This window comes from Felis catus, chromosome B2, assembly GCF_018350175.1.
Source record: "Felis catus isolate Fca126 chromosome B2, F.catus_Fca126_mat1.0, whole genome shotgun sequence".
Classification (NCBI taxonomy): domain Eukaryota; kingdom Metazoa; phylum Chordata; class Mammalia; order Carnivora; family Felidae; genus Felis; species Felis catus.
In genome coordinates, this window is record NC_058372.1 from 36,351,000 (window position 1) to 36,374,354 (window position 23,355).

General features: G+C 37.3%; 1 protein-coding gene across 5 annotated transcripts in view; it reads left to right on the forward strand.

The window, feature by feature from the left end:
- ZFAND3 (zinc finger AN1-type containing 3) overlaps nt 1-23,355 on the forward strand; it is a 324,282-nt gene that overhangs the window by 121,236 nt on the left and 179,691 nt on the right. Inside the window, exon 1 of one of the 5 annotated variants that reach the window (XM_023253935.2) lies at nt 20,062-20,483. The exons of the other annotated variants lie outside the window; for them this stretch is intronic. Coding sequence (XP_023109703.1) covers nt 20,366-20,483 — 118 coding nt within the window. The 5' untranslated portion in view covers nt 20,062-20,365. Of the gene's footprint in view, nt 1-20,061; nt 20,484-23,355 lie in introns of those variants that run through there. 5 annotated transcript variants of the gene reach the window in all.

Here is a 23,355-nt window from a genome sequence, read left to right on the forward strand (position 1 = left end):
GGTTAGATGTGGTTGGTACCTTTGTGTAATAAGGCAACAACCGTTGATGACATAAAAAGCTGTATAGAAGTTAACTGCTAACATTTCCTGTGTTTCATGTTCTCAGTAGTCTGTGCAGACTAAATGATCAGGTAGGTTTATGGGCTTCCTTTTAGGCCTGACAGGGATATGGATAGCTATCAGATAGACTCAGGAAAGTACCATGAAACTCTATTTGTGCTTCAGTGATCTTGACTCCTCTGTGCTACAGATACTTAGAGTAATTCTTGATCTCACTGTTTCTCTGGCCTTGAATGACAGGGTTATGATGAGGTTGCTTTTTGATGCTTCCTGGCTAAAGCCCACAAGCATTTAATCCTTAGTCCACAGTAGGGATGGTGGGTACAGTGATTAGGCATTATTTGCAGGCCATTAATGTGTAACTAAAATATGATTTTTAATAATACAGAATTCTCTATCATTTAAAAGCCCCACTGCTCAGTTGGTCCTTAGTGTGTGATGCAGAACTCACTGTATGTTAACAGGTGTTTTGTTTTGTTTTGTTTTAGTTTATTTATTTTGAGAGAGAGTGGAAGAGAGAATCCCAGGCAGGCTCTTGTGCTAACAGCTAACATCCCCGGATGCGGGATTCAAACTCATGAACTGTGAGATCATGACCTGAGCTGAAACTAAGAGTTGGACACTTAACTGACTGAGCCCCCCAGGCACCCCTATATGTTAACAGTCTTAATTATTACAAAAGGTCTGTTTTAAATTTCTTTAAAAATTTTTTAAAATATTTATTTTTGAAAGAGAGAGAGAAAGAGAGTGAGCGGGAGAGGGGCAGAGAGAGAAGGAGACACAGAATCTGAAGCAGGCTCCAGGCTCTGAGCTGTCAGCCCAGAGTCCGACATGGGGGTCGAACTCGTGAATCATGAGATCATGACCTGAGCCAAAGTTGGATGCATAACCAGCTGAGCCAACCAGGTGCCCCTGTTTTAAATTTTTAAATTACTTTTAGACTAAATACTGGATGTAGAGAAGAAAAAGATACCTTAACCCAAGGCTTCTGGTTTGGAGAAAAATAACAAGAGTACATATTAAAAGGGAATGCTTAAAAAAAAGATACATAAAATAAAAGCATAAGAATTACTGTTGGTGAAATAAGAGGGAGAAAGGGCACAGGCAATTATAAAATACTGAGATGAAGTAATTGCAGCAATAACTAAGATTTCTGTAGCCTTTTTATATTATAAAGCCATTTTGTACAATATTATCTGATTTGATCCTCAAAACTTTGGTGATTTTATCTCCATATTACAGATAAGGAAACTGTAGCTTAAATGGATTAAATAATGTTCCCAAGATTAACTAAATTTTAATATTTATTTTTGAGAGAGAGACCAATTATGAGTGGGGGAGGGGCAGAGAGCGAGGGAGACACAGAATCTGAAGCAGGCTCCAGGCTCTGAGCTGTCAGCACAGAGCCTGACGTGGGGCTCGAACTCACGAACTGTGAGATCATGACTTGAGCCTAAGTCGGATGCTTGACTGAGCCACCCAGGTGCTTTAAATTTTAAAGCAAGGAACTGAGATTTGATTACAGGTATTTAGACACTTAATTATAAGCTTCACCCACTGTTAAATTTTGTTAGGAGTGAAGGTAGTAGGTTTACATGGGATTGTACTGTAAAGACCCTGTGAAGATATAGCAGTAGCATTGTTTTGCATTTGTGTGTAAGTTAAGGGTATATACACTTTTCCTGTTCTCTTCTAGTTCAGTTGCAGTTTGTCTTTAAATCTCTAGGGAAGATCAGAGAAACAGTGCCGGAAGCTTCACTGAGTATCTAATTTGGGAAAAGGTGTGCATGTGTGGCGGGAGGGGGGATGAGTTGTCTACTGCATTTTCTGTTTTGGTGGCGGGATCTTCATTTTGTAACATCTTTCTTTTTCTTGTTCTTAAAACTTGTAGCTCATTAACCTTGCTCTCTAAGCTGCATAGTGAAGCACCATTTCTAATTTAGTCTCCTGTGTTTAGCTTCTCAGAAGATTTTTTAAAAAATGTTTGGAGGTGTGATTTAATTGCAGGGCTGTTTGCCCGTTGTCAGTGTGAAAGCAAAGATGAGTTTCATATTTGGACAGTGCATCCTGCAGGTTTCATTTGTTAAAACCTTCTTGGTATTCCCATTGTCTCAAACATGTATGCATAATAGTGAAAAGAAAAAGTCTTGTTTTGTTGTATCCATATTTAGCAATTTGGTTGAGTTATGGAAAAGCCTGTCCTCTGCCTATGTATTTGCTCATTTGGAAACCTTGTATAGTTTATAGAGACACTAGTGATTTGTTCCTCGGCCTCCCTGTGGGTTTTGTTCCATATTACAATCTAATTCCACCTCCCTGTCCCATATTCCGGTGCCGTTAATTTGTACATTTCGATGCAGTTTGTTTCATCGTGTGTTTTTGTAATCCAAACTGAATGTAACGAGCTATGTGCTTTAGGGACCTGGCTTTGCCTTGCCAATTAGAACAAAGTGGTTACTGAGAAAGAGTGTGTTTTAAATAAAACATGGCACCTCTGAGTAGGACTGACACTCATTTGGGAGTAAAAGAGATGGTTTTAACTCTTTGACTAAAAAGAAGAGTCATTACTAAAGATCAGCACTTTTTGGGGGAAAGAAGGGTAAAGATTTACCTCCACAAAATACGGTTTTATAAATTTCCTCATAGATTAAATAAATTTAAAAGATTGTCATTTGATACTTTTTTTCTTAATGTTTGAGACCTGCATTAGCAAAACTCTCTAAATTCCTGAGTAATTATCTAGTGCCTGCTGCAGTTTCTGAAGTTTGAACTGTTCATGTTGAGGAAGGTGAGGGCATATAAAACCATAGGTATGTTATTAGCCTCTTTATTTTTCTAATATGTGAAGCCAAATTTTCAATATAGTAGATACTTGAAAGATACTTGAAAATGATGAGAGAAGTGTAAGATTTTGCCACAGTGTGTGGATATTATTTTATTTTCATATGATAATAGAATTTTGAGCCATCAGTGACTTAAAACTATTTAGAATTTTAGTAGCACTTTCATCAGACATTTCGAATTTAAATTGAACTCAGGAACCGTGAGCTCATGACCTGGGCCCAAGTCAGACACTTAACCTCCTGAGCCACACCCAGGCGCTTCTACTTTTATCAAACATTTAAAGGACAGATGTCTTTGCATAGATCTTCATAGGCAGACAGTTTACTTATTCACAGCATAGGGAGACACCACATGTGAGTTGGTTCCAGTATTGTATTTGTACCTATACTACAGTTGATAGAGTTCCGTTTTTAGTTGAAATGCCAAATAAACTCTAGAACTCAACAATGATACAAGTAAAGCATGACGTTGCTTGTGTTTTCTTGATTTCCATAGGACTTACTATGAAGTAGACAGTAGGATTTTGTCAAAAGCTTTGAAATAAAGACAGCAAGAAGAAAGTTGTATAAAGACTCGGTAATGACTTTAGAAACATTATAACATTTATTAACCTATATAACCTATATTATAACATTTATTAACCTATATAACCTATAACCTATATAACCTATGTAACCTATATACATATATTAACCTATATTAATTGTTTCATTTCTGTGAAACAATTAAAAAGTATGTAGGTGTGCCCTGTTGAAAAAAGCTGTTTCTGGAAAAATGAGCTCTGTACCAGAGGAAGCTAGCTAGTTTAATTGGACTTAATTAAATGAAACCTATGCATTTCTATCACTGTCCTATGAAAGTCTTGCAAACTATATTGATGGTTTGAGGAGACAGTCATAATATTATTAAATGTCCCATACCTTAGTTTGGAAGATTAACACCCATATGGATAATATTTTAAGTTCAAACAGTTTTCTGAGTAAAGATAATTAAGGCTTAAATCTGCTGCTATCTTCTCCTTAACATTCTAATCTATGGCTGAACAAGCCAAGAAGAACTTTGAAAATATTCAACATCTTCAGAAATCACTGAATTTGCCAGTTTTGCACAGAGTGACAATGGTGTTTTTTTTGACTCATATGGTTTAAGATCTAGTAGCTGTTAATTTCCATACTTGAATCAAAAATTAATGTCAAGGGGCGCCTGGGTGGCTCAGTCGGTTGAGCGCCCGACTTCAGCTCAGGTCACGATCTCGCGGTCCGCGAGTTCGAGCCCCGCATCGGGCTCTGGGCCGATGGCTCAGAGCCTGGAGTTTGCTTCCGATTCTGTGTCTCCCTCTCTCTCTGCCCCTCCCCTGTTCATGCTGTGTCTCTTTCTGTCTCAAAAATAAATAAACGTTTAAAAAAAATTAAAAAAAAATTAATGTCAAAAAGCCTCTTTGAAAAAGTTTTTAAGCACAGGTCCTAACCTTCTAATGGTAGTCAAAAGCTAAATCAGATTGTTCATTACTTCTATGTGCATTCAGTTACTCAGTGTACATTGTGTTTTGTAACATTGTTTTTAGGAAGTCTAGAAGTGTTGAATCCCATTAATTGTGGTATTAGGAGATGGTAATCATAGGATATTTGGAAGGAATCTTAGAGCTTTTCTAACACTGATGCTTATTCCAAATGTCTGCTGAATTAGTGAGTTTCAAGTTAAGTGATGTGGTAGGGGTAAACTGGGTTGTTTTTTTTTTTTTTTTCATCTTTTATGTCTGTCTTTCATAATTCCCTTTCTCTTCCAATGTAACTATGCTATGTTAGTAATCTTGAAGTTGGGACTAGAAAGCAATCTATAACAAAGTGGCAATAACACTTATTTATGGGTACTCCTAAGACATCCTATGTGTTTTTCTGTTTACTATCTGTTCATTCATTTGCTGATTAAGTTTTGTAGTTTCTTAAGTTTATTCATTGTTCTGTAGAGTTGGTATACAGTTGACAACCTTATATAATTTATTTTAAAGTTTATTTATTTTGATGGGGGGAAAGGGACTGAGAGAGGGAGAGAGAAGATCCCAAGCAGGCTCTGCCTGACTTGGGCCTCTGTTTCACAAACTGTGAGATCATGCATGACATGAGTCGAAATCAGGAGTTGGACACTGAACCGACTGAGCCACTCAACTGCCTCTTTTCTAAAGATACATTGATTACAACTTTTTTTTCCTAAAATTTTTCTCAAATAAGAGGCTTGCATTATATGTGAGGTTTTATTCTCATATAGCAATTATAGAATTACTAAAATGTCTTAAAATGTTTTCTACATCGTTAGTGCCTTAAAGAAATCCCCCTGAATGTGACCAAAAGTCTTTTTTATTATAACCCCCCACCATTTTTCAACCCAAGATAAAAAGTTTCATGTCCCACGATATATGCTGTTTGGGAATGGACTTTTTTTATGGTGTCCTTCTATCGAGTAGTCTGGTTGTATAACATACCACAAACAGACAAAATTCTCTCAAAAAGTTTAAAAGGCCCTGAAGGAGGAGGGGCTTAAAAAAGAGGAGAGAAAAAACTTTGTATGCTTCCCTCAGACTATAATTTGTCTTTATTGAAGGGAACGTCAAAAGCAATAAATTCATTTTTCTTTGGGTATGAGTGAAGTCTTGTGTTTTATCTCCAGTGGGTGGCACACAGAGATGGTGCCACTTGTACCTTATGTAGCAATTTAAAAACTTAGATACTTAATATTTTGGCTATCGAGAGGTTTCATGAAACTATATAGCATATAGAAAAATAGCAAGTGAATCAGATAATTTTGGACAATGGGACATTTTGCATTGGAACATCATTGACATAGTCTTATGTTAGAAGTGGTAATCACTTGGGGCGCCTGGGTGGCTCAGTCAGTTGGGCATCTGACTTCAGCTCAGGTCATGATCTCACGGTCCATGGGTTCGAGCCCCGCGTCAGGCTCTGTGCTGACAGCTTCGGATTCTGTGTCTCCCTCTCTCTCTGCCCCTCCCCTGCTCAAGCTCTGTCTCTGTCTCTGTCTCTCTCAAAAATAAATAAACATTAAAAAAAAAATTTAGAAGTGGTAATCACTTAACTCTTGGGCATACCAAGTGGAATAGTCTTCATAAAGGAAAAATGAATGTCTTGCCTAAAACACTTTTTTATATAGTTTTTTATATAGTTGTTATAGAAAATACCTGACTTTGTTTTAAGTGGACATTTTTTCTTTTTTAGTGTTAATATTCCAAACCTACGAAAAGCACAGCTCTTGCTTAAATGCTTGTCAGGCACCTGGATACTTAAGGCACTACTAGTAATCAGTCCTTATTATTTATTAAAATTTTCTGGGTGACTCTAGTTGCATCATAAATCAAAATTTACAAAACCAGCCTCACCCTAATATCAGAGTGATGTTTTTGATATCTCAAAGAGCTGGTGTAATTTGTCTCTTTAGTGTCTTCATTGAAAGACTTTTTGGGACCTCTTTTTGAGTTTTAGATGGAAATAAATGCAGGTATTCAGGGCAGAGATTTAAAGAGAATGGAGGGGAATGTAAAGGTACACAATAAGCTTGTTTTTTAAAACTAGAGCCAGGAGAACCTTTTCAAAGTATATTGTAAAGGTCAAGTTTCATGTATTTCCTCTTTGAGCTCTGTGTGACTGAATGGAGGCTATTTCGCTTCTGATTTATAAGATATTTACCATGACTCAGTATTTTGTGAACACCTAACATTGTTAGTGCTTTTGTCTTTTGTGTGACCCCACCCTTAAAATAGAAAGCAGAGACCCAGTCTGCATTCACAGAGGCCCTTCCTTATAGACCTTTGCTGCACAATACAAAAGAGCACCAACCTTAGAGGAAAAGGAATTGTTTGGATTTTTCAAAAACAAAAGTAGGTTTTTTTCCCCCTTCCTTTGTGTACGTTATAAAGTACCAAGATATCCTTTTTCAGTAGTTTAAAATTATGACATATTCTTTTTATTCTTTTGTGCCTTGATCATGGTTAAGGGAGATGGAAACAATTTTTCTTAACTGGTATCTCTTAAATTCACTGGTGCTTTAATTTCTTACAGCATTATCAAGGAATTGTTTTTCACTGCTTTGGACACGAATTTTAAAAAGTTTTGCTACAACATAGATTGCAACCATAATTGCTAAGAGAAATAAGCCAGCATCAAAAGGACAATAAACTATGGTGCCATTTATTTAGAGTACCCAGAGTGGTCAAATTCATAAAGACAAAAAAGTAGAATGGTGGTTGCCAGGCGCTGGAGGGAAGGGAGAATGGGGGAAGTTCTGGAGATGGATGGTGGGGATAGTTGCACAAGGGTGTGAATGTACATAATGCTACTGAAGTGTTACTTAAAAATGGTTGAAATGGTAAATTTAATGTTATGTGTATTTTACCATAGTTAAAAGTAGTGATTAAGAGTTACAGGTCTTAAAGAAATATTTAATCTTGGAGTTTGACTACAATTTTGTCCTCATTTGCCAAGAATCCACCTCTGTTCAGATTTCTTTTAAAAATCTGTTATTAATGGGAGGTTAAGTGAGCATATTCCTTCTTGTTCTGTGCAGCCAATAAATTAGTCCTCTTCATTAGAGGAGAATAAAAACTAAAAATATGTATAGAAGTAATAAATTAAAATGAAAAATGAACAGTTTTTTTCTCTGCTTATTATTTGTTTAAATGATGCCATGACAAGTATTGTGTATGTAATTATCAAAGAAAAGTTGTAGTGGCTTTGACTTTGAGCAAGTGGTGTAACCTGGAGTATCACTTAACTCATTTGTCTAATGGGAGTCATTATACCTCCTTCCTCACTAGGAATCAAATGAGATAATGTAGATGAAATGTCTTTTAAAAGTATTTCCTGGGGCGGTTGGGTGGCTCAGTTGGTAAAGTGTCCGACTTTGGCTCAGGTCATGATCTTACAGTTTGTGAGTTCGAGCCCTATGTCAGGCTCTGTGCTGACAGCTCAGAGCCTGCTTCAGATTCTGTGTCCCCCTCTCTGCTTCTTCCCTGCTCATGCTCTGTCTCTCTCTCTCAAAAATAAATAAACATTAAAATTTTTTTTAAGTATTTCTTTGTCAAAGTACTGTACTACATGCATATTGTTGAAATAGTTAAATTACTACAGGTAGCAAAATGCTCCTCCTTTCCTCCCTCCTCCCTCCAGTTTTTCCCAGAAGCAACTACTTTAAATTCTTTCTGCTGTTTCTTCTAAATTCATACTCTTCATATTTATGCTCCTACTTGATTTGTCACTTTTACACATTTTTTACTTTTTGTTATGATGTATAAAATGTTTGTATTCTTATACTATCCTGTACTATCCTTCCTGCAAATATATTTGTAGTGCAATTTTTGGTTAAATAATTATTGAGTATTTATGTTATTATGGGTATATAAATATTATGATCTTTGGGGCCTTTTAGTATATAATGGTGTTTCATATTTCCTTTATTTTTTCCTTCTTTGGGTATTTTCCAGAGATATTTATATTATTCCTATTTTAATTTTATTGTATCGAGAAAATATATTTTGTATGATTTCAGTCCTTTTATACTTAATGAGACTTGTTTTGTGGCTCCAAATATTATCTGTCTTGGTAAATGTTTTGTTTGCACCTAAAAAGAATGCACATCTGCTGCTGTTTTTTTTTTTATTCTTAATTTTTAAAATTTATTTTTAATTTTTAAATTTACTTCTAAGATTTTTAAATTTCATTAAAAAATTTTTTATTTTTAATTTTTTAAAATTTATATTGAGAGAGAGGGAGAGAGGCAGGTGGGAAAGTGCAGAGTGAGAGAATCCCAAGCAGACTCTGCACTGTCCCTGCAGACCCCAGTGCAGGGCTAGAACTTAGGAAGTGTGAGAACAGGACCTCAGCTGAAACCAAGAGTCAGATGCTTAACTGACTTTGTCACCCAGGCACCCTCAATTTGCTGATGTTGTGTGGTGTGTTCTCTAAATGTCAGTTAGGTCAAGTTGATTGATATTGTTGTTCAAGTCTGTGTCTTTGCTGACATTTGGCCTACTTGTTCTATCAGTTACTGAGAGAGGGTTATTGAAATATCTGACTATAAATGTGGATTTTTCTGTTGTTTTTCTTATAGTTCTATCATGGGTTGCTTTGTGGGTTTTGAAGCTATGTGAAATGCATAGATGTGTAGGATTTTTTCGTATTTATGAATTGATCACTTTATCATTTTGAAATGAGTATATTCTAGATGTAGTTATTCTGAAGTCTGCTTTGAGATTAATTTAGCTACTTTCTGTAGCTTAGTGTAAGCATGATACGTCTTTTTCCATTCTTTACTTTTATTCTATCTGTCTTTATATTTAAATGCATTTCTTGTAGGAAGTATATAGTTGGGGATGTCTCTCAATCTGTTTAGACAATCTCTATCTTTTAATTTGGGGTGTTTAGACCATTTACATTTAGTGTAATTATTAGTATGTTAGGTTTAAATCTATCATATTTAATGTGAATTAAATATTATTTTGATATATGTTTCCTATTTATGCCATTTATTATTTTTTCCTGCTTTCTTTTGGATTAATTGAACATTTTTAATGATACTATTGTATGTTTTTTGTTGATATACTTTTGTTTTAGTGCTTACCTTAGTGTGTGTCATACACATTTTTAACTTCTCATAATCTGTGTTCGTGTTATGTACTAGATTACTTCACATGCAGTATAAAAACCTTGTAATAGTGTGCTTTTCTTCCTTCCCTACCTTTGTGCTGCTGTCATACATTTTACTTTTGCATGTTTTGTAAAATTTTTACTGCATTATTACTATTTTTATTTCAATAGTTGTCTTTTAAACAGAATTAAGAAAAATCTTATGTTTATCAGTGTAATAACTTACTGCTACTTTTGACATTCTTTTATATAGATCCATATTTCCATATGGTATCACTTTCATTCTGTCCAAAGGATGTACTTTAATATTTCTTACTGGTGATGAATTCTTCTGTTTTTGTAACTTTGAAAAAGTCTTTATTAAAATTTTTTTTTGAATGTTTATTTACTTTTGAGAGAGAACATGCGAGCAGATGACGGGCAGAGAGAGAGGGAGACACAGAATCTGAAGCAGGCTCCAGGATCCGAGCTGTCAGCACAGCACAGAACCTGGTGTGGGGCTCAAACCCACAAACCATAAGATCATGACCTGAGTCAAAGTCAGATGTCCAACCGACTGAGCCACCCAGGCACCCTGAAAAAGTCTTTAGTTTTTGTTTTAAAGATATTTTCATTGAGTGTAGAATTCTAGGTTGCCTTTTTTCTTTTAAAGACAGTGGTCTTGTTACATTGTTTGTGATGAAAAATCTGTGGTTCTCAGTTCCTCCATAATAACAGTTGACCCTTGAGCAACACAGATTTGAACTGCATGGGTCCACTTATATGCCAGTTTTTTATTTAAAAAAAAATTTTTTTTAACATTTATTTATTTTTGAGACAGAGACAGAGCATGAACAGGGGAGGGTCAGAGAGAGAGGGAGACACAGAATCTGAAACAGGCTCCAGGCTCTGAGCAGTCAGCACAGAGCCCAACACGGGGCTCGAACTCACGGACCGCGAGATCGTGACCTGAGCCGAAGTCGGATGCTTAACCAACTGAGCCACCCAGGTGCTCCTATGCCAGTTTTTTATAGTGCAGAACTGTAAATGTATTTTTCTCTTACTTATGAGTTTCTTAATAGCATTTTCTTTTCTCTGGTTTAAGTCATTGTAAGAATATAGTATATAGTATATACATATATATATAGTATAACATACAAAGTATGTGTTAATAGACTTCATGCTATTGTTAAGTCTTCTGGTCAACAGTAAGCTATTAGTAAGGTTTTTGAGGAGGCAGAAGTTATGCATGGATATTTGACTGTGTGTGTGTGTGGGGGGGTTGGTGTTTTGAACCCCCCTGTTGTTCAAGGGTCAACTGTGTAGCTTATAAGTGAGAGCTTGAACTCTGGGGTCAGATAGCCTCTGGGTTTATTTCTCATTTCTGCCACTTAACTCTGGGGGAAGTTACTGGTTAGACCTGTGCAGCAAATACGGTAAAGCCCCAGATCTGGATGGTAATGTGGGAATAGAGATCAAGGAGTAAATTCTAAATTATGTTGGGATAAAAGAATGTGGGAATCCTTGTTGAGATTCATATGTAGAAAAAGAGGAAAAGATAAATATGTATGTAAATGCACTGAACAGAATAGGAAAATCTTGTGTTTTGCGTGTTTGTATTTGGGGGAGGGGAATGTCAATGACTTTGATTTTGGACTAAATTTGAGGTAATGAAGGGACTGCATATTTTCTATAAGCATTTCAGAAATTGGGAATGTGTGAAAGGTCTAAAGTCTGTTTTGAGAAGCTGCCATATTAAGATGAGGTTCTTATATACAGCTACTGTTCACTAAATATTTGAAAGACAGAATAATGGAGTTGAAGGTTATTGTGCTCAGCTTATAGGTCTCAAACTTGAACATGCACCTGGAAGGGCCTTTAAGACACATATTGCAGGGCCCCATCCTCCAGAGTTTCTGGTTTAGTGGGCATGGTGTGGGGCTGGAGTGGTTTGCATGTCTGACTGATTACCGGGTCATGCTGCTACTGCTGCTGGTTTGGAGATCACACTTTGACAACCACTAACTTAGTGGAGTGAATAAAGGGATGCTTTGATTCTTAGTGGAGGAAGATGAAAGGAAATAAATCACAGAGGTCATAGCAGTAAGTGCCACCAGACACTGGATGACACTTGTGATATAGATTATAGAAAGGATGTATTTTAGGATTTCAGATTTGGATAATAAGTGGTATCAAGTGAGGTAGAGAAAAATGAGTAATGACTGTCAAATTGAATGACAGTGTATATGTGACTTTAGCAATGTTTATTCTTTTGTAGTCACATACTTCTGAAAATTTGATGAGAACTGTGGATTCAGTTCTCAGGAGAAGGTACATGTCTTCATAGTTTGGCACACATTTTTTAGCAGGTTCATAAATTTCATTGAGACCACCCACATCCTAGTGAAGAATTTGGATTTAGAGTGGTTCTCATTAAGAGTGGTAGATGTGGAAGTGAGATTATAAGATAGAAAAAGTGAGAAGGTAGGAGGAAGTGATTGCGGATATGGACAGTTGGTTCTTCATGATTATGAGTATTGTTGGGAGTGGACTGATGATTGTGGAGTTTCCCATCATAGAGGTCCTTAAAATAAACCTGTGATAGTCTGCACAACTTTCTGAATTTTAGGGGTACTATGAAACAAAATGTATTCATTTCAAGAAAATGAAATGGCCCATGGCTTTCATGACTTCCTTTCCTGGCCACTTGTTCTTTTGCTGCCTTTTTATTCCGGAGAGGTCAGAACAGTTTACTGTGTTTGGGTGATTCAGTCCTAACAGTCTTTGAGTGACCTATTAAGCAAGTTTCCCCTCTATTAGGAAAAACACAAGTTGTCTGTTATCCTGGAAGATTATGAATTATTTTCCTTTCAGTTGACAATTCTAGTAGAAATATTTCATTGCGTCTTATTATATCCTTGATCAAATGCTCGGGATTTAACATCAAAAGTTTTTTCATTGAGTTCTAACTCTCCTTTTATTTGTTGTGTGACCTTGGGCAAATGACATCAATTTTTCTGAGTCTCCATTTGCTCTTTTGCTTGATGAGCGTGGTGATAACCTGTCCTGCAGGGAATTTTAAGGATCAAATAAATCTGCAAGGTACTTAGTAAACTATAAACCTTTACACATGTAACTTTCTAATTAGACACAGTAGTAATAAAACATTGATAAAAATGCTAATGTCTAGATTTGGTTTTTATTCAAGCAGAAAATTTGTAGTATCTTAAAACTAGAGGGTGGTGTGGAAGAATTGTTCCATAGATTTAAAATAAACACATAAGGAACTGAAAACTCCTGGGGCACCTGGATGGCTCAGCAGGTTAAGTGTTCTACTCTTGATTTCTGCTCAAGTCATCATCTCACCATTTCTTTTTCTTTTTCTTTTTCTTTTTCTTTTTCTTTTTCTTTTTCTTTTTCTTTTTCTTTTTCTTTTTCTTTTTCTTTTTCTTTTTAATGTTTATTTATTTTTGAGGCAGAGAGAGACAGAGCATGAACAGGGGAGGGGCAGAGAGAGGGGGAGACACAGAATCCGAAACAGGCTCCAGGCTCCGAGCTGTCAGCACAGAGCCTGATGTCGGGCTCGAACTCACAGACCTGAGCCCTGAGCCGAGGTCGGACGCTTAACCGACCAAGCCACCCAGGCGCCCCATAATCTCACCATTTCTGAGTGCAGAGCCTGCTTGGGATTCTCTCCCCCTCTCTCTGCTTCTCTCTCTCTCTCTCTCTCTCTCAAAATGAATAAACATTAAAAAAAAAACATAACTCGTAAGACATTGAAGACACATAACTGAAAAGATATCCTATTTTCATTAATTGAAAGAATCTTGTTCAAATGTTCCGACTACCCAAAACGGTCTACAGATTGAGTGCAATCCCTGTCAAAGTTCCAGTGGCATTTTTCACATTAAAAAAAATCTAAAATTTGTGTGGAATCACAGAAGACCCCCCAAATAGCCAAAGCAGTCTTGAGAAAGAACAAAGCTGGAGACATCACAATTCCTGATATCAAATTACGTTACAAAACTGTAATAATCAAAACAGTATCGTAACAGCATACAAACAGCCACAGTAGACTAAAGGAAAGGAATAGTGTGTTCAGAAATAAACTCATGCTCATACAGTCAACTAATCTTTGCAAGTGTGCCAAGAATATACAATAAGAAAAGGATAGTCTCTTCAGTAAATGGTTTTGGTAAAATTGGAGAGCCACATGCAAATTTCACACCATACACAAAAATTAACTCAAAATAGATTATAGACTTAACTATAAGACCTGAAACTTTACAACTCCTAGAAGAAAACATAGGGAACAAGCTCCTAGACATGGGTCTTAGCAGTGGTTTTTTTGGATATGACACCAAGAGCACAGGCAACAAAAGCAAAAATAAACAAGTGTGACTATGTTAAACTAAAATGTTCTGCATAGCAAAAGAAACCATCAGTAAAAGGGCAGTCTATGAAATGGGGAAAAAAATATTTGCAAACCATATCTCTGATAAGGTGGTAATATCCAAAGTGTGTAAGGAACTCCTATAACCCAGTAGCAGAAAGAACCAAACTAAAAACAGGCAAACGTTTTTCCAAAGAAAACATACAAATGGCCAACAGGTATTTGAAAAGGTACTCAGTATCACTAATCATTAGGTCAGTGCTAATCAAAATCACAATGAGATATCACCTCCTACCTGTCAGATTGGCTGTTATCAAAAAGACAGAATAAAATGAGTGTTAGTGAAGATGTGGAGGAAAAGGAACCCTTGTACAGTGTTGGTGGGAATGTGAATTTTGCAGTTAAATAATGGAAGATACTCAGGAGGTTCCTTAAAAGATTTAAAAAAGAACTACATATGGTCCAGCTTTTTCACTACTGGGTATGTATCCAAAGGACATAAATCAGTGCCTGAGATAACCTGCATTCCCATGTTCATTGTAGTAGTATTCACAATAGCTAAGATAAGGAAATATGTAAGGGTCTGTCAATGGGTGAACAGATAAAGAAAATATCTACCCTCCCCCACAGGAATTTTACTCAGTCAAAAAAAAAAAAAAAAAGAAGGAAACCTGTCATTTGTCAAAATATAGATGAATCTGAAGGACATTATGCTAAGTGAAATAAGCCAGACAGAGACATGCGAATACTATGTGATCTCACTTACATACAGAATATAAAAAAGTCAAACTCACAGAAGGTGGTTGAGGAGTGAAGGAATTAGGAGATATTGGTCAAAGGGTACAAGCTTTCAGTTAGGAATAAATTCTGGGGATCTACTGTACAGTATGGTGTCTACAGTTAATACTGTATTTATATTTGAATTTGTTGAGAGAATAGATCTTAAATGTTCTTACCACATACAAAAAGTGGTAACTATGTGAGGTGGTGTGTTAATTAGCTTCATTGTGGCAGTCATTTCACAATGTGTACATACATCAAACCATCATCTTGTAACGCCTTAATATGCACATTTTTTACTTATCAATTAGACCGTAATAAAGTTGGGAGAAAAAAACCCAAATATAATGAAAAAAGAGTTGACGGTTAGTTTCTCCATAAGTAATGTGGTAGAATTCTACCTTCTAGTTGTCAAAGAAATGTGATGTATTCTAGGAAACTTGTATTTGCTTTCATATGTTAGCTGCATTTCAGACCTAGACTGAAATTATGAGGAAAGGCAGCACACTGGTAAATATTCCTAGTGGAATAATTTATTCATATGCCTTTGGAGAAAACTCAGATATGCTGTGTATGTGACATATAGGGTGTTTACAGTCTATAATTTGCTTCTCTATATTTAGTCCAAAAATCTTGTACATAATTCAAATAGGAAGATTGGACCAGATCACTGTGATAGAAAGCAGAATTAAATTTTGATTTTTTTTTTTTTCTGGGGAGAAGAATTTATAATATCAATGTGGACAGAAAATTAGCCATAAAATATTTTGATACTTGTCTTTATTCTTTATGTCTATTTAGGTATATAAATTTTTAGTATAAAAATAAGGTTAAAAATTGCTTTAGATGTACTCTAAGCCATTTTATATGGAAAGGAGGTTATTTTTATAATGCTATACCACTGTCATCACTAGTTAATCTTGGAAGCCAAGTGTTTGATCCAAGATACTGAGCACTTGATTTGATTTTTATTTAGGAAGAAACTGAACTGACATGGTTCTAACAATAAAATTTTGGATAAATGTACATCAGTTCCAGGGCGCCTGGGTGGTGTAGTTGGTTAAGCGTCTGGCTCTTGATTTTGGTTCAGATCATGATCTCACCATTCATGAGGGTAAACTTGGGGTAAAATTTCTCTCCTAAGTTTGCTTCAGGTCTTTGCCAAGCTTTAAGATGGTTAGTCCTTATTAATTTTATCTGCCAAGTGGAGTCTTAGCATAACTTACAAAAAGGGCTAAAGGAGCCCAAATCCTGCCACAGGTTTCAGCACCAGTCATCTTCAGGTTCAGTACCCATTTGTAATATTGAATGTATCGCTTGATGAAGAGCTCAAGAGCTAAGTCTATGGTGAGTAGAAATGGGATAGGGAGTGCTGAGGTGTGGTGTGTTTTTGGCAGTCCATTTCATTGGAATTCTCTCTCTCTTTTTTAAAACTAAACTGTTTGAAGTCCAGATTGTTTATTTTATTTTATTAAAAAAATTTTTTTTAACGTTCATTTTTTGAGAGACAGAGCATAAGTGGGGGAGGGGCAGAGAGAGAGGGAGTCACAGATTCCGAAGCAGGCTCCAGGCTCTGAAATGTCAGCACAAAGCCTGACATAGGGCTCGAACTCATGGACTGTGAGATCATGACCTGAGCCAACATTGGACGCCCAACCAACTGAGCCACCCAGGCGTCCCTTCATTGGAATTCTCTTAAATGCAGGTCTTTGCTTTTGTGTTGCAGTTGTAACCAAAATAATGCCACATACAACCTAACACAGTATACAGTGATCCATAAATCAAGCTTCAGTCTAGCTTTGTGACATTAATGTGCAGCAACAGAAAAGGTTTCAATGTTATTAGTGTAGTTTCTCCACAGTAGTGATGGTTTCCTGCAAACACTTAGCTTGACTTCATCAAGGTAGAAAAGTTAGTATGGAATCCTATAGATGGCTTCAAATCTGTGAATTCTGTCCTGCTTCTGTTACATGCACAAGGTTAAAAACCGATTTTTACTTAAAAATGGTTTTAAGCAGTTAACACAACCATGTGTTTTCTGTTGGTTATGGTGGTATTTCACCATGTCAGTTTGAAAAATACAGATGCACATTATCGATAGAAATGGTAATGATTTTGCAGAACTTGTCATATATAAGTAGTTGGCTTTGTAAGAATTTGATGTGAATGCTGTTAGACCTTACTTAAAAGACGCTGTCTTTGTGGTTCTTGCTTTATATAAATCAGTGTTTTCTGGAGCTAGGCTTCTTGGTTTTATCTGTACTTTGAAAATCTTTACATTAAATTGGGATAAATTTTACCTTCCAGACCTAGAATTAAATTGACCAAGTAGAGGTAAGTTCTTCAGGCTTCTGATTTAAACTTGGACTGTTTCCTTCTAAAGAGAACACTTAAAGCCGGGGTGTCTGAAACTTGAAAAGAAGTGTTATAAGTAAATAAATTACATTTATCCATAAGATATTTTTCTTGAGTATCTGCTATCTTTATTGCTTTACATTAAGCACTGTAGGGAGAAGTGCATATGTAGTCCCTACTCTCAAAGTCTAGTTGGCGAGATAATCATTAACATCAAAAATTTGAAATTTGTGGGAGATGTGTTCCGAAACCTTCAAGATACCAGTGTAGTGTATCTTTTTCTTTGATTTCTTAGCTATAGTATGTGGGTGATAATACCCTGCCTTCCCCAGTTGTGAGAATTATTTGAGACCCTGGGTTAAATAAAAACTGTAAAACCACACTGAGCTGATCTGCTTGGGTTTACTGATGAGCCAAGTAGCTCATGCCTGCACAGCTGTCCTACAGCACAATTCGAATTCATACTTACCAAATAATTGATAACATGTAGCGAACCTTGAAACCCCCCAGGTGTTATACCCTTGTGGGTCAAATGTTTAGTGTGACAGACATTTCAGATCTCTGTTGCCAGCACACATACATACACACAGCCTTCCACTCCCAACAGAAGTGATGGGAAGGGCCATCAGGACATTTGCTTGAGCATGGCAGCTTCGTCCCTTTTGTGGAACTGCTCGCTCACTCTCCATGAGTTATATCCTTTTTGTGTGTACCACACTGCTGATACTCAAACAATCAGCCCAGAACCTTGTAGCTACCTTCTGATGTGTGTACCTTCCCATTGTTGAGAAGTTTAGAAAAGGCTGCCATATTCACTTATTTGTTATGCATTTTAGCCACAGAAACTACTCTTACTAAAGTTTTTACTGATTTCCATGTTAAATGATGATCTGTCCTGAGAGCCCCCTTACCTCCTCTTTTTAAAAATTAAGGTCATGGGTGCTTTCTAGTTCTTAGGTTCCCCCCCCCCCCCTTTTTCACCAGCAATAATAACAAGCTTCTCCTGTGAAGGTTTCTGGTCTGTGGAATGTGGAAGCCTTCTCCAGTCCCTTTATGTATGTATGTATGTATGTATGTATGTATGTATGTATGTATGTATGTATGTATGTATGTATTTATTTTTCTGCTTCCCTCTGAGCCTAGAACTTAACATTGTTCTATTGATCTAGGTGTCAAATGTTTCTAATCCAGGCTTTCTCTATTGGGTATAGTACTCTTTCATACTGCAACAGGATTAATCCAGTAATATACAGTACATAAGGTGGACATATATACATGCATATTTTCTCTGCTTTCCAGTACTATGTTGGGGTCTCAATTACGATGTCTGATATCTTACTAATGCTACTTTTGTTGAAGAATTGTCTACTGGTTTTGGTTTTGACCAGTGTTTCATATATTAGACTTTTTTCTACATCTGGGGCTCCTGGGTGGCTCAGTTGGTTAAGCGTTTGACCTTGGCTTAGGTCATGATCTCACAGTTTGTGGGTTCGAGCCCCGCATCAGGCTCTGCATTGACAGCTCAGAGCCTGGAGCCTGCTTCAGATTCAGTCTCCCTCTCTCTCTGTCCCTCCCCTGTGTGTGTCCCCACCCCCCTACCCCACATAAACATTTTTATAAAATTTTAAAATCTTCTTTGTACATCTTATTTTTTTCTGTTGTAATTCTGTTTTACCTTCTGTTCCATTCCTCTTTTTTTTTTTAACAACTTTTTTTAAATCTTCCTCCTCAAGTCTTGCAAAATGAAAACAATCCCTTATGTCTAAATCTTTCTTCAGACCTTATAGACGATTACCATCTTTTCAAAGATTAGGTAATATAGAAGAAATAATGGACTTTATATTTCTTCACCCCTAGCTACTGTAAGTGGATTCACCCAGGTTCTGTGTCATTTGACCACCATTGACTAGAAGGGGTGCCTGATTCATGAGGTAGCCAGTCTTTAACCTCTGACCTGTGTGGCTCATCAGAGAAATGTGAACCATTGAGAAATGCAAAGGGAAATTTTAAACTGGTGATGGTCAGGGAACTTGCATTGGGTCATCTTTGGTCATGCACAGGTTGAAGCAGAGGAAGCTCTGGCAGAGAGAAGAAAGTAGAGCGTGTATAAAATCAGTGACTGAACAGCCCCTGAGAGAGGTGGCCAGCCAGCTTTTGTTTCTGACAATGGCCCACATCCATTATTGAAACCCTGTTACATGTATGTGTTCTTGTGACCACCCACTGTATTTACTTGGGGCAGGTAAAGTGGGTTACGTTCTCTCTTACATGTAATGGCGTCTAGGCCAAAATGCCCATGTTTGTCGAATGCCACCTGGTCCATCACGCATTCAAGAATTCTTTCTCCTATCATTTCTGAGTATGTTGACCATTTTCTTTTCCTACTTTGTATTTTTTTCAATACTCTATGGCTTAGTAGTTAAGGACTTAAGTTCAGAAGTGAAATATATTATTTACTCTGGTACTAAAGCAAGTTGTACCAAGTTGTACTCAGCACTTTAGTTTTCTCATCTGGAAAATTAGGGTAGAGATTGGACTTGGCTTGCTGTGAGCATTTAATAAAGTATTGTGTGTAAAGCAAACAGTACCTGACATGTAGTAAGTGCTTAATAAATGTTAGTTTACTGTGTTCAAACTTAGGATATGAAAATCTCAGTTATTACTTTCTAAACTGTCTGTGGTGAAAGAGAAGTTCTTTTTTCCCCTCAACCTGTCACAATCCAGGTTTTTATAAAATATAATAAGATTGAATTACTAGATTAAAAAATCAACAATAAAGACATAAAATATAAGTCCAATTTTTTAAAAGTTTGAGAGAGAGAATATGTGAGCGGGGTGGGGGGGGGGTGGGCAGAGAAAGAGAGGGGGAGAGAGAGAGAATCCCAAGCAGGCTCTGCACTATCAGCACAGAGCCCTGTGTAGGGCTTGAAGCCACGAAGCCACGAGATCATGACCTGAGCTGAAACCAAGAGTTGGATGCTTAACTGACTGAGCCACCCAGGTGTCCCATAAGTCCTGCTTTTAATTATATTTAGTAGACAAAACTATTCCATCAAGTTACTACAACATTTTTAAAATTCTTACCCTTAACATTTCTACTGATCTTATTACAGGCCATTAATACTTTGCAGAGTATCACTGGTCCATGGGCTGTACTTTGAGTAGCACTGTTTTAGTGTGTATGGACAATCTCCTAGAAGGCAGAACATGTGTGCGCTAACGTGTAGATGGGAACAAAACAGAATAACATTTAGTAGCTAGCAGTTCAAACCCATTTCTTGACCTGGACAATGTATGAGGGATGTCTGAAGCCTCTGGAATGTCCTTGTCTGATTGTTACTCTGCCCCTTCCCAGGTCTTGAAGTTGTTGCTCTTTGCCTTTCAGCTCTGCAGTTCTCTAATTTCTCTTCACTTTGGAGGTAAGAGAACTCTACTCTCAGAAGGCCGGATAAGCATGCGTTGTCTTAGACAAATCAGCTCTGCTAAGGAGGTGAGAGTAGGATGCTGAGTACCAGTACCTTGTGGGCTGAGGTGAATTAGTCACTGGCAGTGTGGTCTCCTAAAGTACAACCTCAAACCAGACTGTGTGTTTGTGGACAACGGGGAACCATAGACAGAGGAGCTTGGCGTTTGTGTTTTCCCTCTATGCAAAAGCAGTGACAGAGCAAGGATCTGTGATACAGAATTGCAAGCAGCAGGTTTTACAAATAGTAATTGTGGTTGACAACCAAATGTCTGCAAAATGCTAGATGCAGATTCTCTTCCAAGTATCTTAGGGGGAATCCAGCATTATCAGATTTTGTCTTCAGAGAAAGTATAATTGTCAGTGAGCACGTGCTTAGTGCCAGGCATTGTGCTAAAGGTGTTTTATAAACATATCTCATTTAATTCCCACCACAGATTAGAGATTGATCCCCCTATTTTATTTATTTAAAGTTTATTTTTTGAGAGAGAGACAGCATGATTGGGGGAGGGGCAGAGAGAGAGGGAGAGAGGGAGAGCCTGATATGGGGCTCAAACCCATGAAGCGAGATCATGACCTAAGCTGAAACCAAAAGTCAGACACTTAACCGACTGAGCTACTCAGGCACCCTAGTCCCCACTTTTATTTTATTTTATTTTTATTTATTTATTTTTTCAATATATGAAGTTTATTGTCAAATTGGTTTCCATACCAATTTGGGTGCTCATCCCAAAAGGTGCCCTCCTCAATACCCATCACCCACCCTCCCCTCCCTCCCACCCCCCATCAACCCTCAGTTTGTTCTCAGTTTTTAAGAGTCTCTTATGCTTTGGCTCTCTCCCACTCTAACTTCTTTTTTTTTTTTTTTTTTCCTTCCCCTCCCCCATGGGTTTCTGTTAAGCTTCTCAGGATCCACATAAGAGTGAAAACATATGGTATCTGTCTTTCTCTGTATGGCTTATTTCACTTAGCGTCACACTCTCCAGTTCCATCCATGTTGCTACAAAGGGGCGTATTTCATTCTTTCTCATTGCCACGTAGTACTCCATTGTGTATATAAACCACAATTTCTTTATCCATTCATTGGTTGATGGACATTTAGGCTCTTTCCATAATTTGGCTATTGTTGAGAGTGCTGCTATAAACATTGGGGTACAAGTGTCCCTATGCATCAGTACTCCTGTATCCCTTGGGTAAATTCCTAGCAGTGCTATTGCTGGGTCATAGGGTAGGTCTATTTTTCATTTTTTCAGGAACCTCCACACTGTTTTCCAGAGTGGCTGCACCAATTTGCATTCTCACCAACAGTGCAAGAGGGTTCCCGTTTCTCCACATCCTCTCCAGCATCTGTAGTCTCCTGATTTGTTCATTTTGGCCACTCTGGCGTGAGGTGATATCTGAGTGTGGTTTTGATTTGTATTTCCCTAATGAGGAGTGACGTTGAGCATCTTTTCATGTGCCTGTTGGCCATCCGGATGTCTTCTTTAGAGAAGTGTCTATTCATGTTTTCTTCATCCATGTTTCCTTCATCCATTTCTTCACCCAGTCCCCACTTTTAAATGAGCAAACGAGGTTTACAGAGATCAAGCAGCTTGTCTAAAGCTGTTTAGTTTGGAAGTGGCTGAACCTGATTTTGAAACTAGATTTGCCAGACTCCTAAATAAGTTTTCTTTGTTTTTTTGCCTCATGAGAAAGTTACAGATAATGTTGTTCCATCCCCCCCCCCCCCCCGCCCCCAGAACCATTTGAATGTCAGTTGCTAACCTGAGGCTCTATCACTTCCAAATATTTTAGTGTTTGTTTTCTGAAAACAAGAACATTTTGATACATTGCTATTATCTAATCCTCAGACTGCATTCAAGTTTTCCAGTTATCCCAATGATGTCTCATATAGCATCTATCCCCATAATTCTCTGTATTTCCTTCTAAAACAGTTCCTCACTCTTTTCTTAACTTTGTGAACTTGGCACTATTGGAGATTATAAGGCATTTATTTAGTGTAATGTCTCTTGTTTTGGTTTTATCTGTTATTTCTTCTTGATTGGGGTTATCTTACGTTTGGAGAAGTATCACATAAGTGATGTTCTCATTGTACCATGTCACATGTCCTACAATTTCAGTTTGACCCATTACTAATGATGAACACTTTGACGACTTTAATTGAGGTGTTGTCTGTTGGGCTTCATTACTGTAAAGTTACTTACTCTTGTCACTTTTGTAATTAATGTTTTGTAGGAAAGTAATATATAACTATGTAACTATTCCATCTTCATGACACTGTTTACTTATTCATTAAATTTGTATCTGTATGGACTCATATTTCCTGTTTTATTCAGTCTGTTATAGTCTGTTACTACTGTTAGGTATTTTGATGGCCAGATTGTTCCAGATTTGGCCAGTGAGAGCCTCTTCAGGTTGATTTCTGTGTCTTTTTGGACACATCCCTTGACAAAATACTCTTGAGATTTTTCTTGCTTTCTGGCACAAGATGTTCCAGGCTTATTTTGTACCTTCTTGCTCCAATCCTGGAATCAATCAGTCATTTCTCCAAGGAACTTTGGTTCTTTTTAGTGGAAAATAGTATTCAGAAGACAAGGGGCGCCTGGGTGGCGCAGCCGGTTAAGCGTCCGACTTCGGCCAGGTCACGATCTCGTGGTCCGTGAGTTCGAGCCCCGCGTCAGGCTCTGGGCTGATGGCTCGGAGCCTGGAGCCTGTTTCTGATTCTGTGTCTCCCTCTCTCTCTGCCCCTCCCCCGTTCATGCTCTGTCTCTCTCTGTCCCAAAAATAAATAAACGTTGAAAAAAAAAATTAAAAAAAAAAAAAAGACA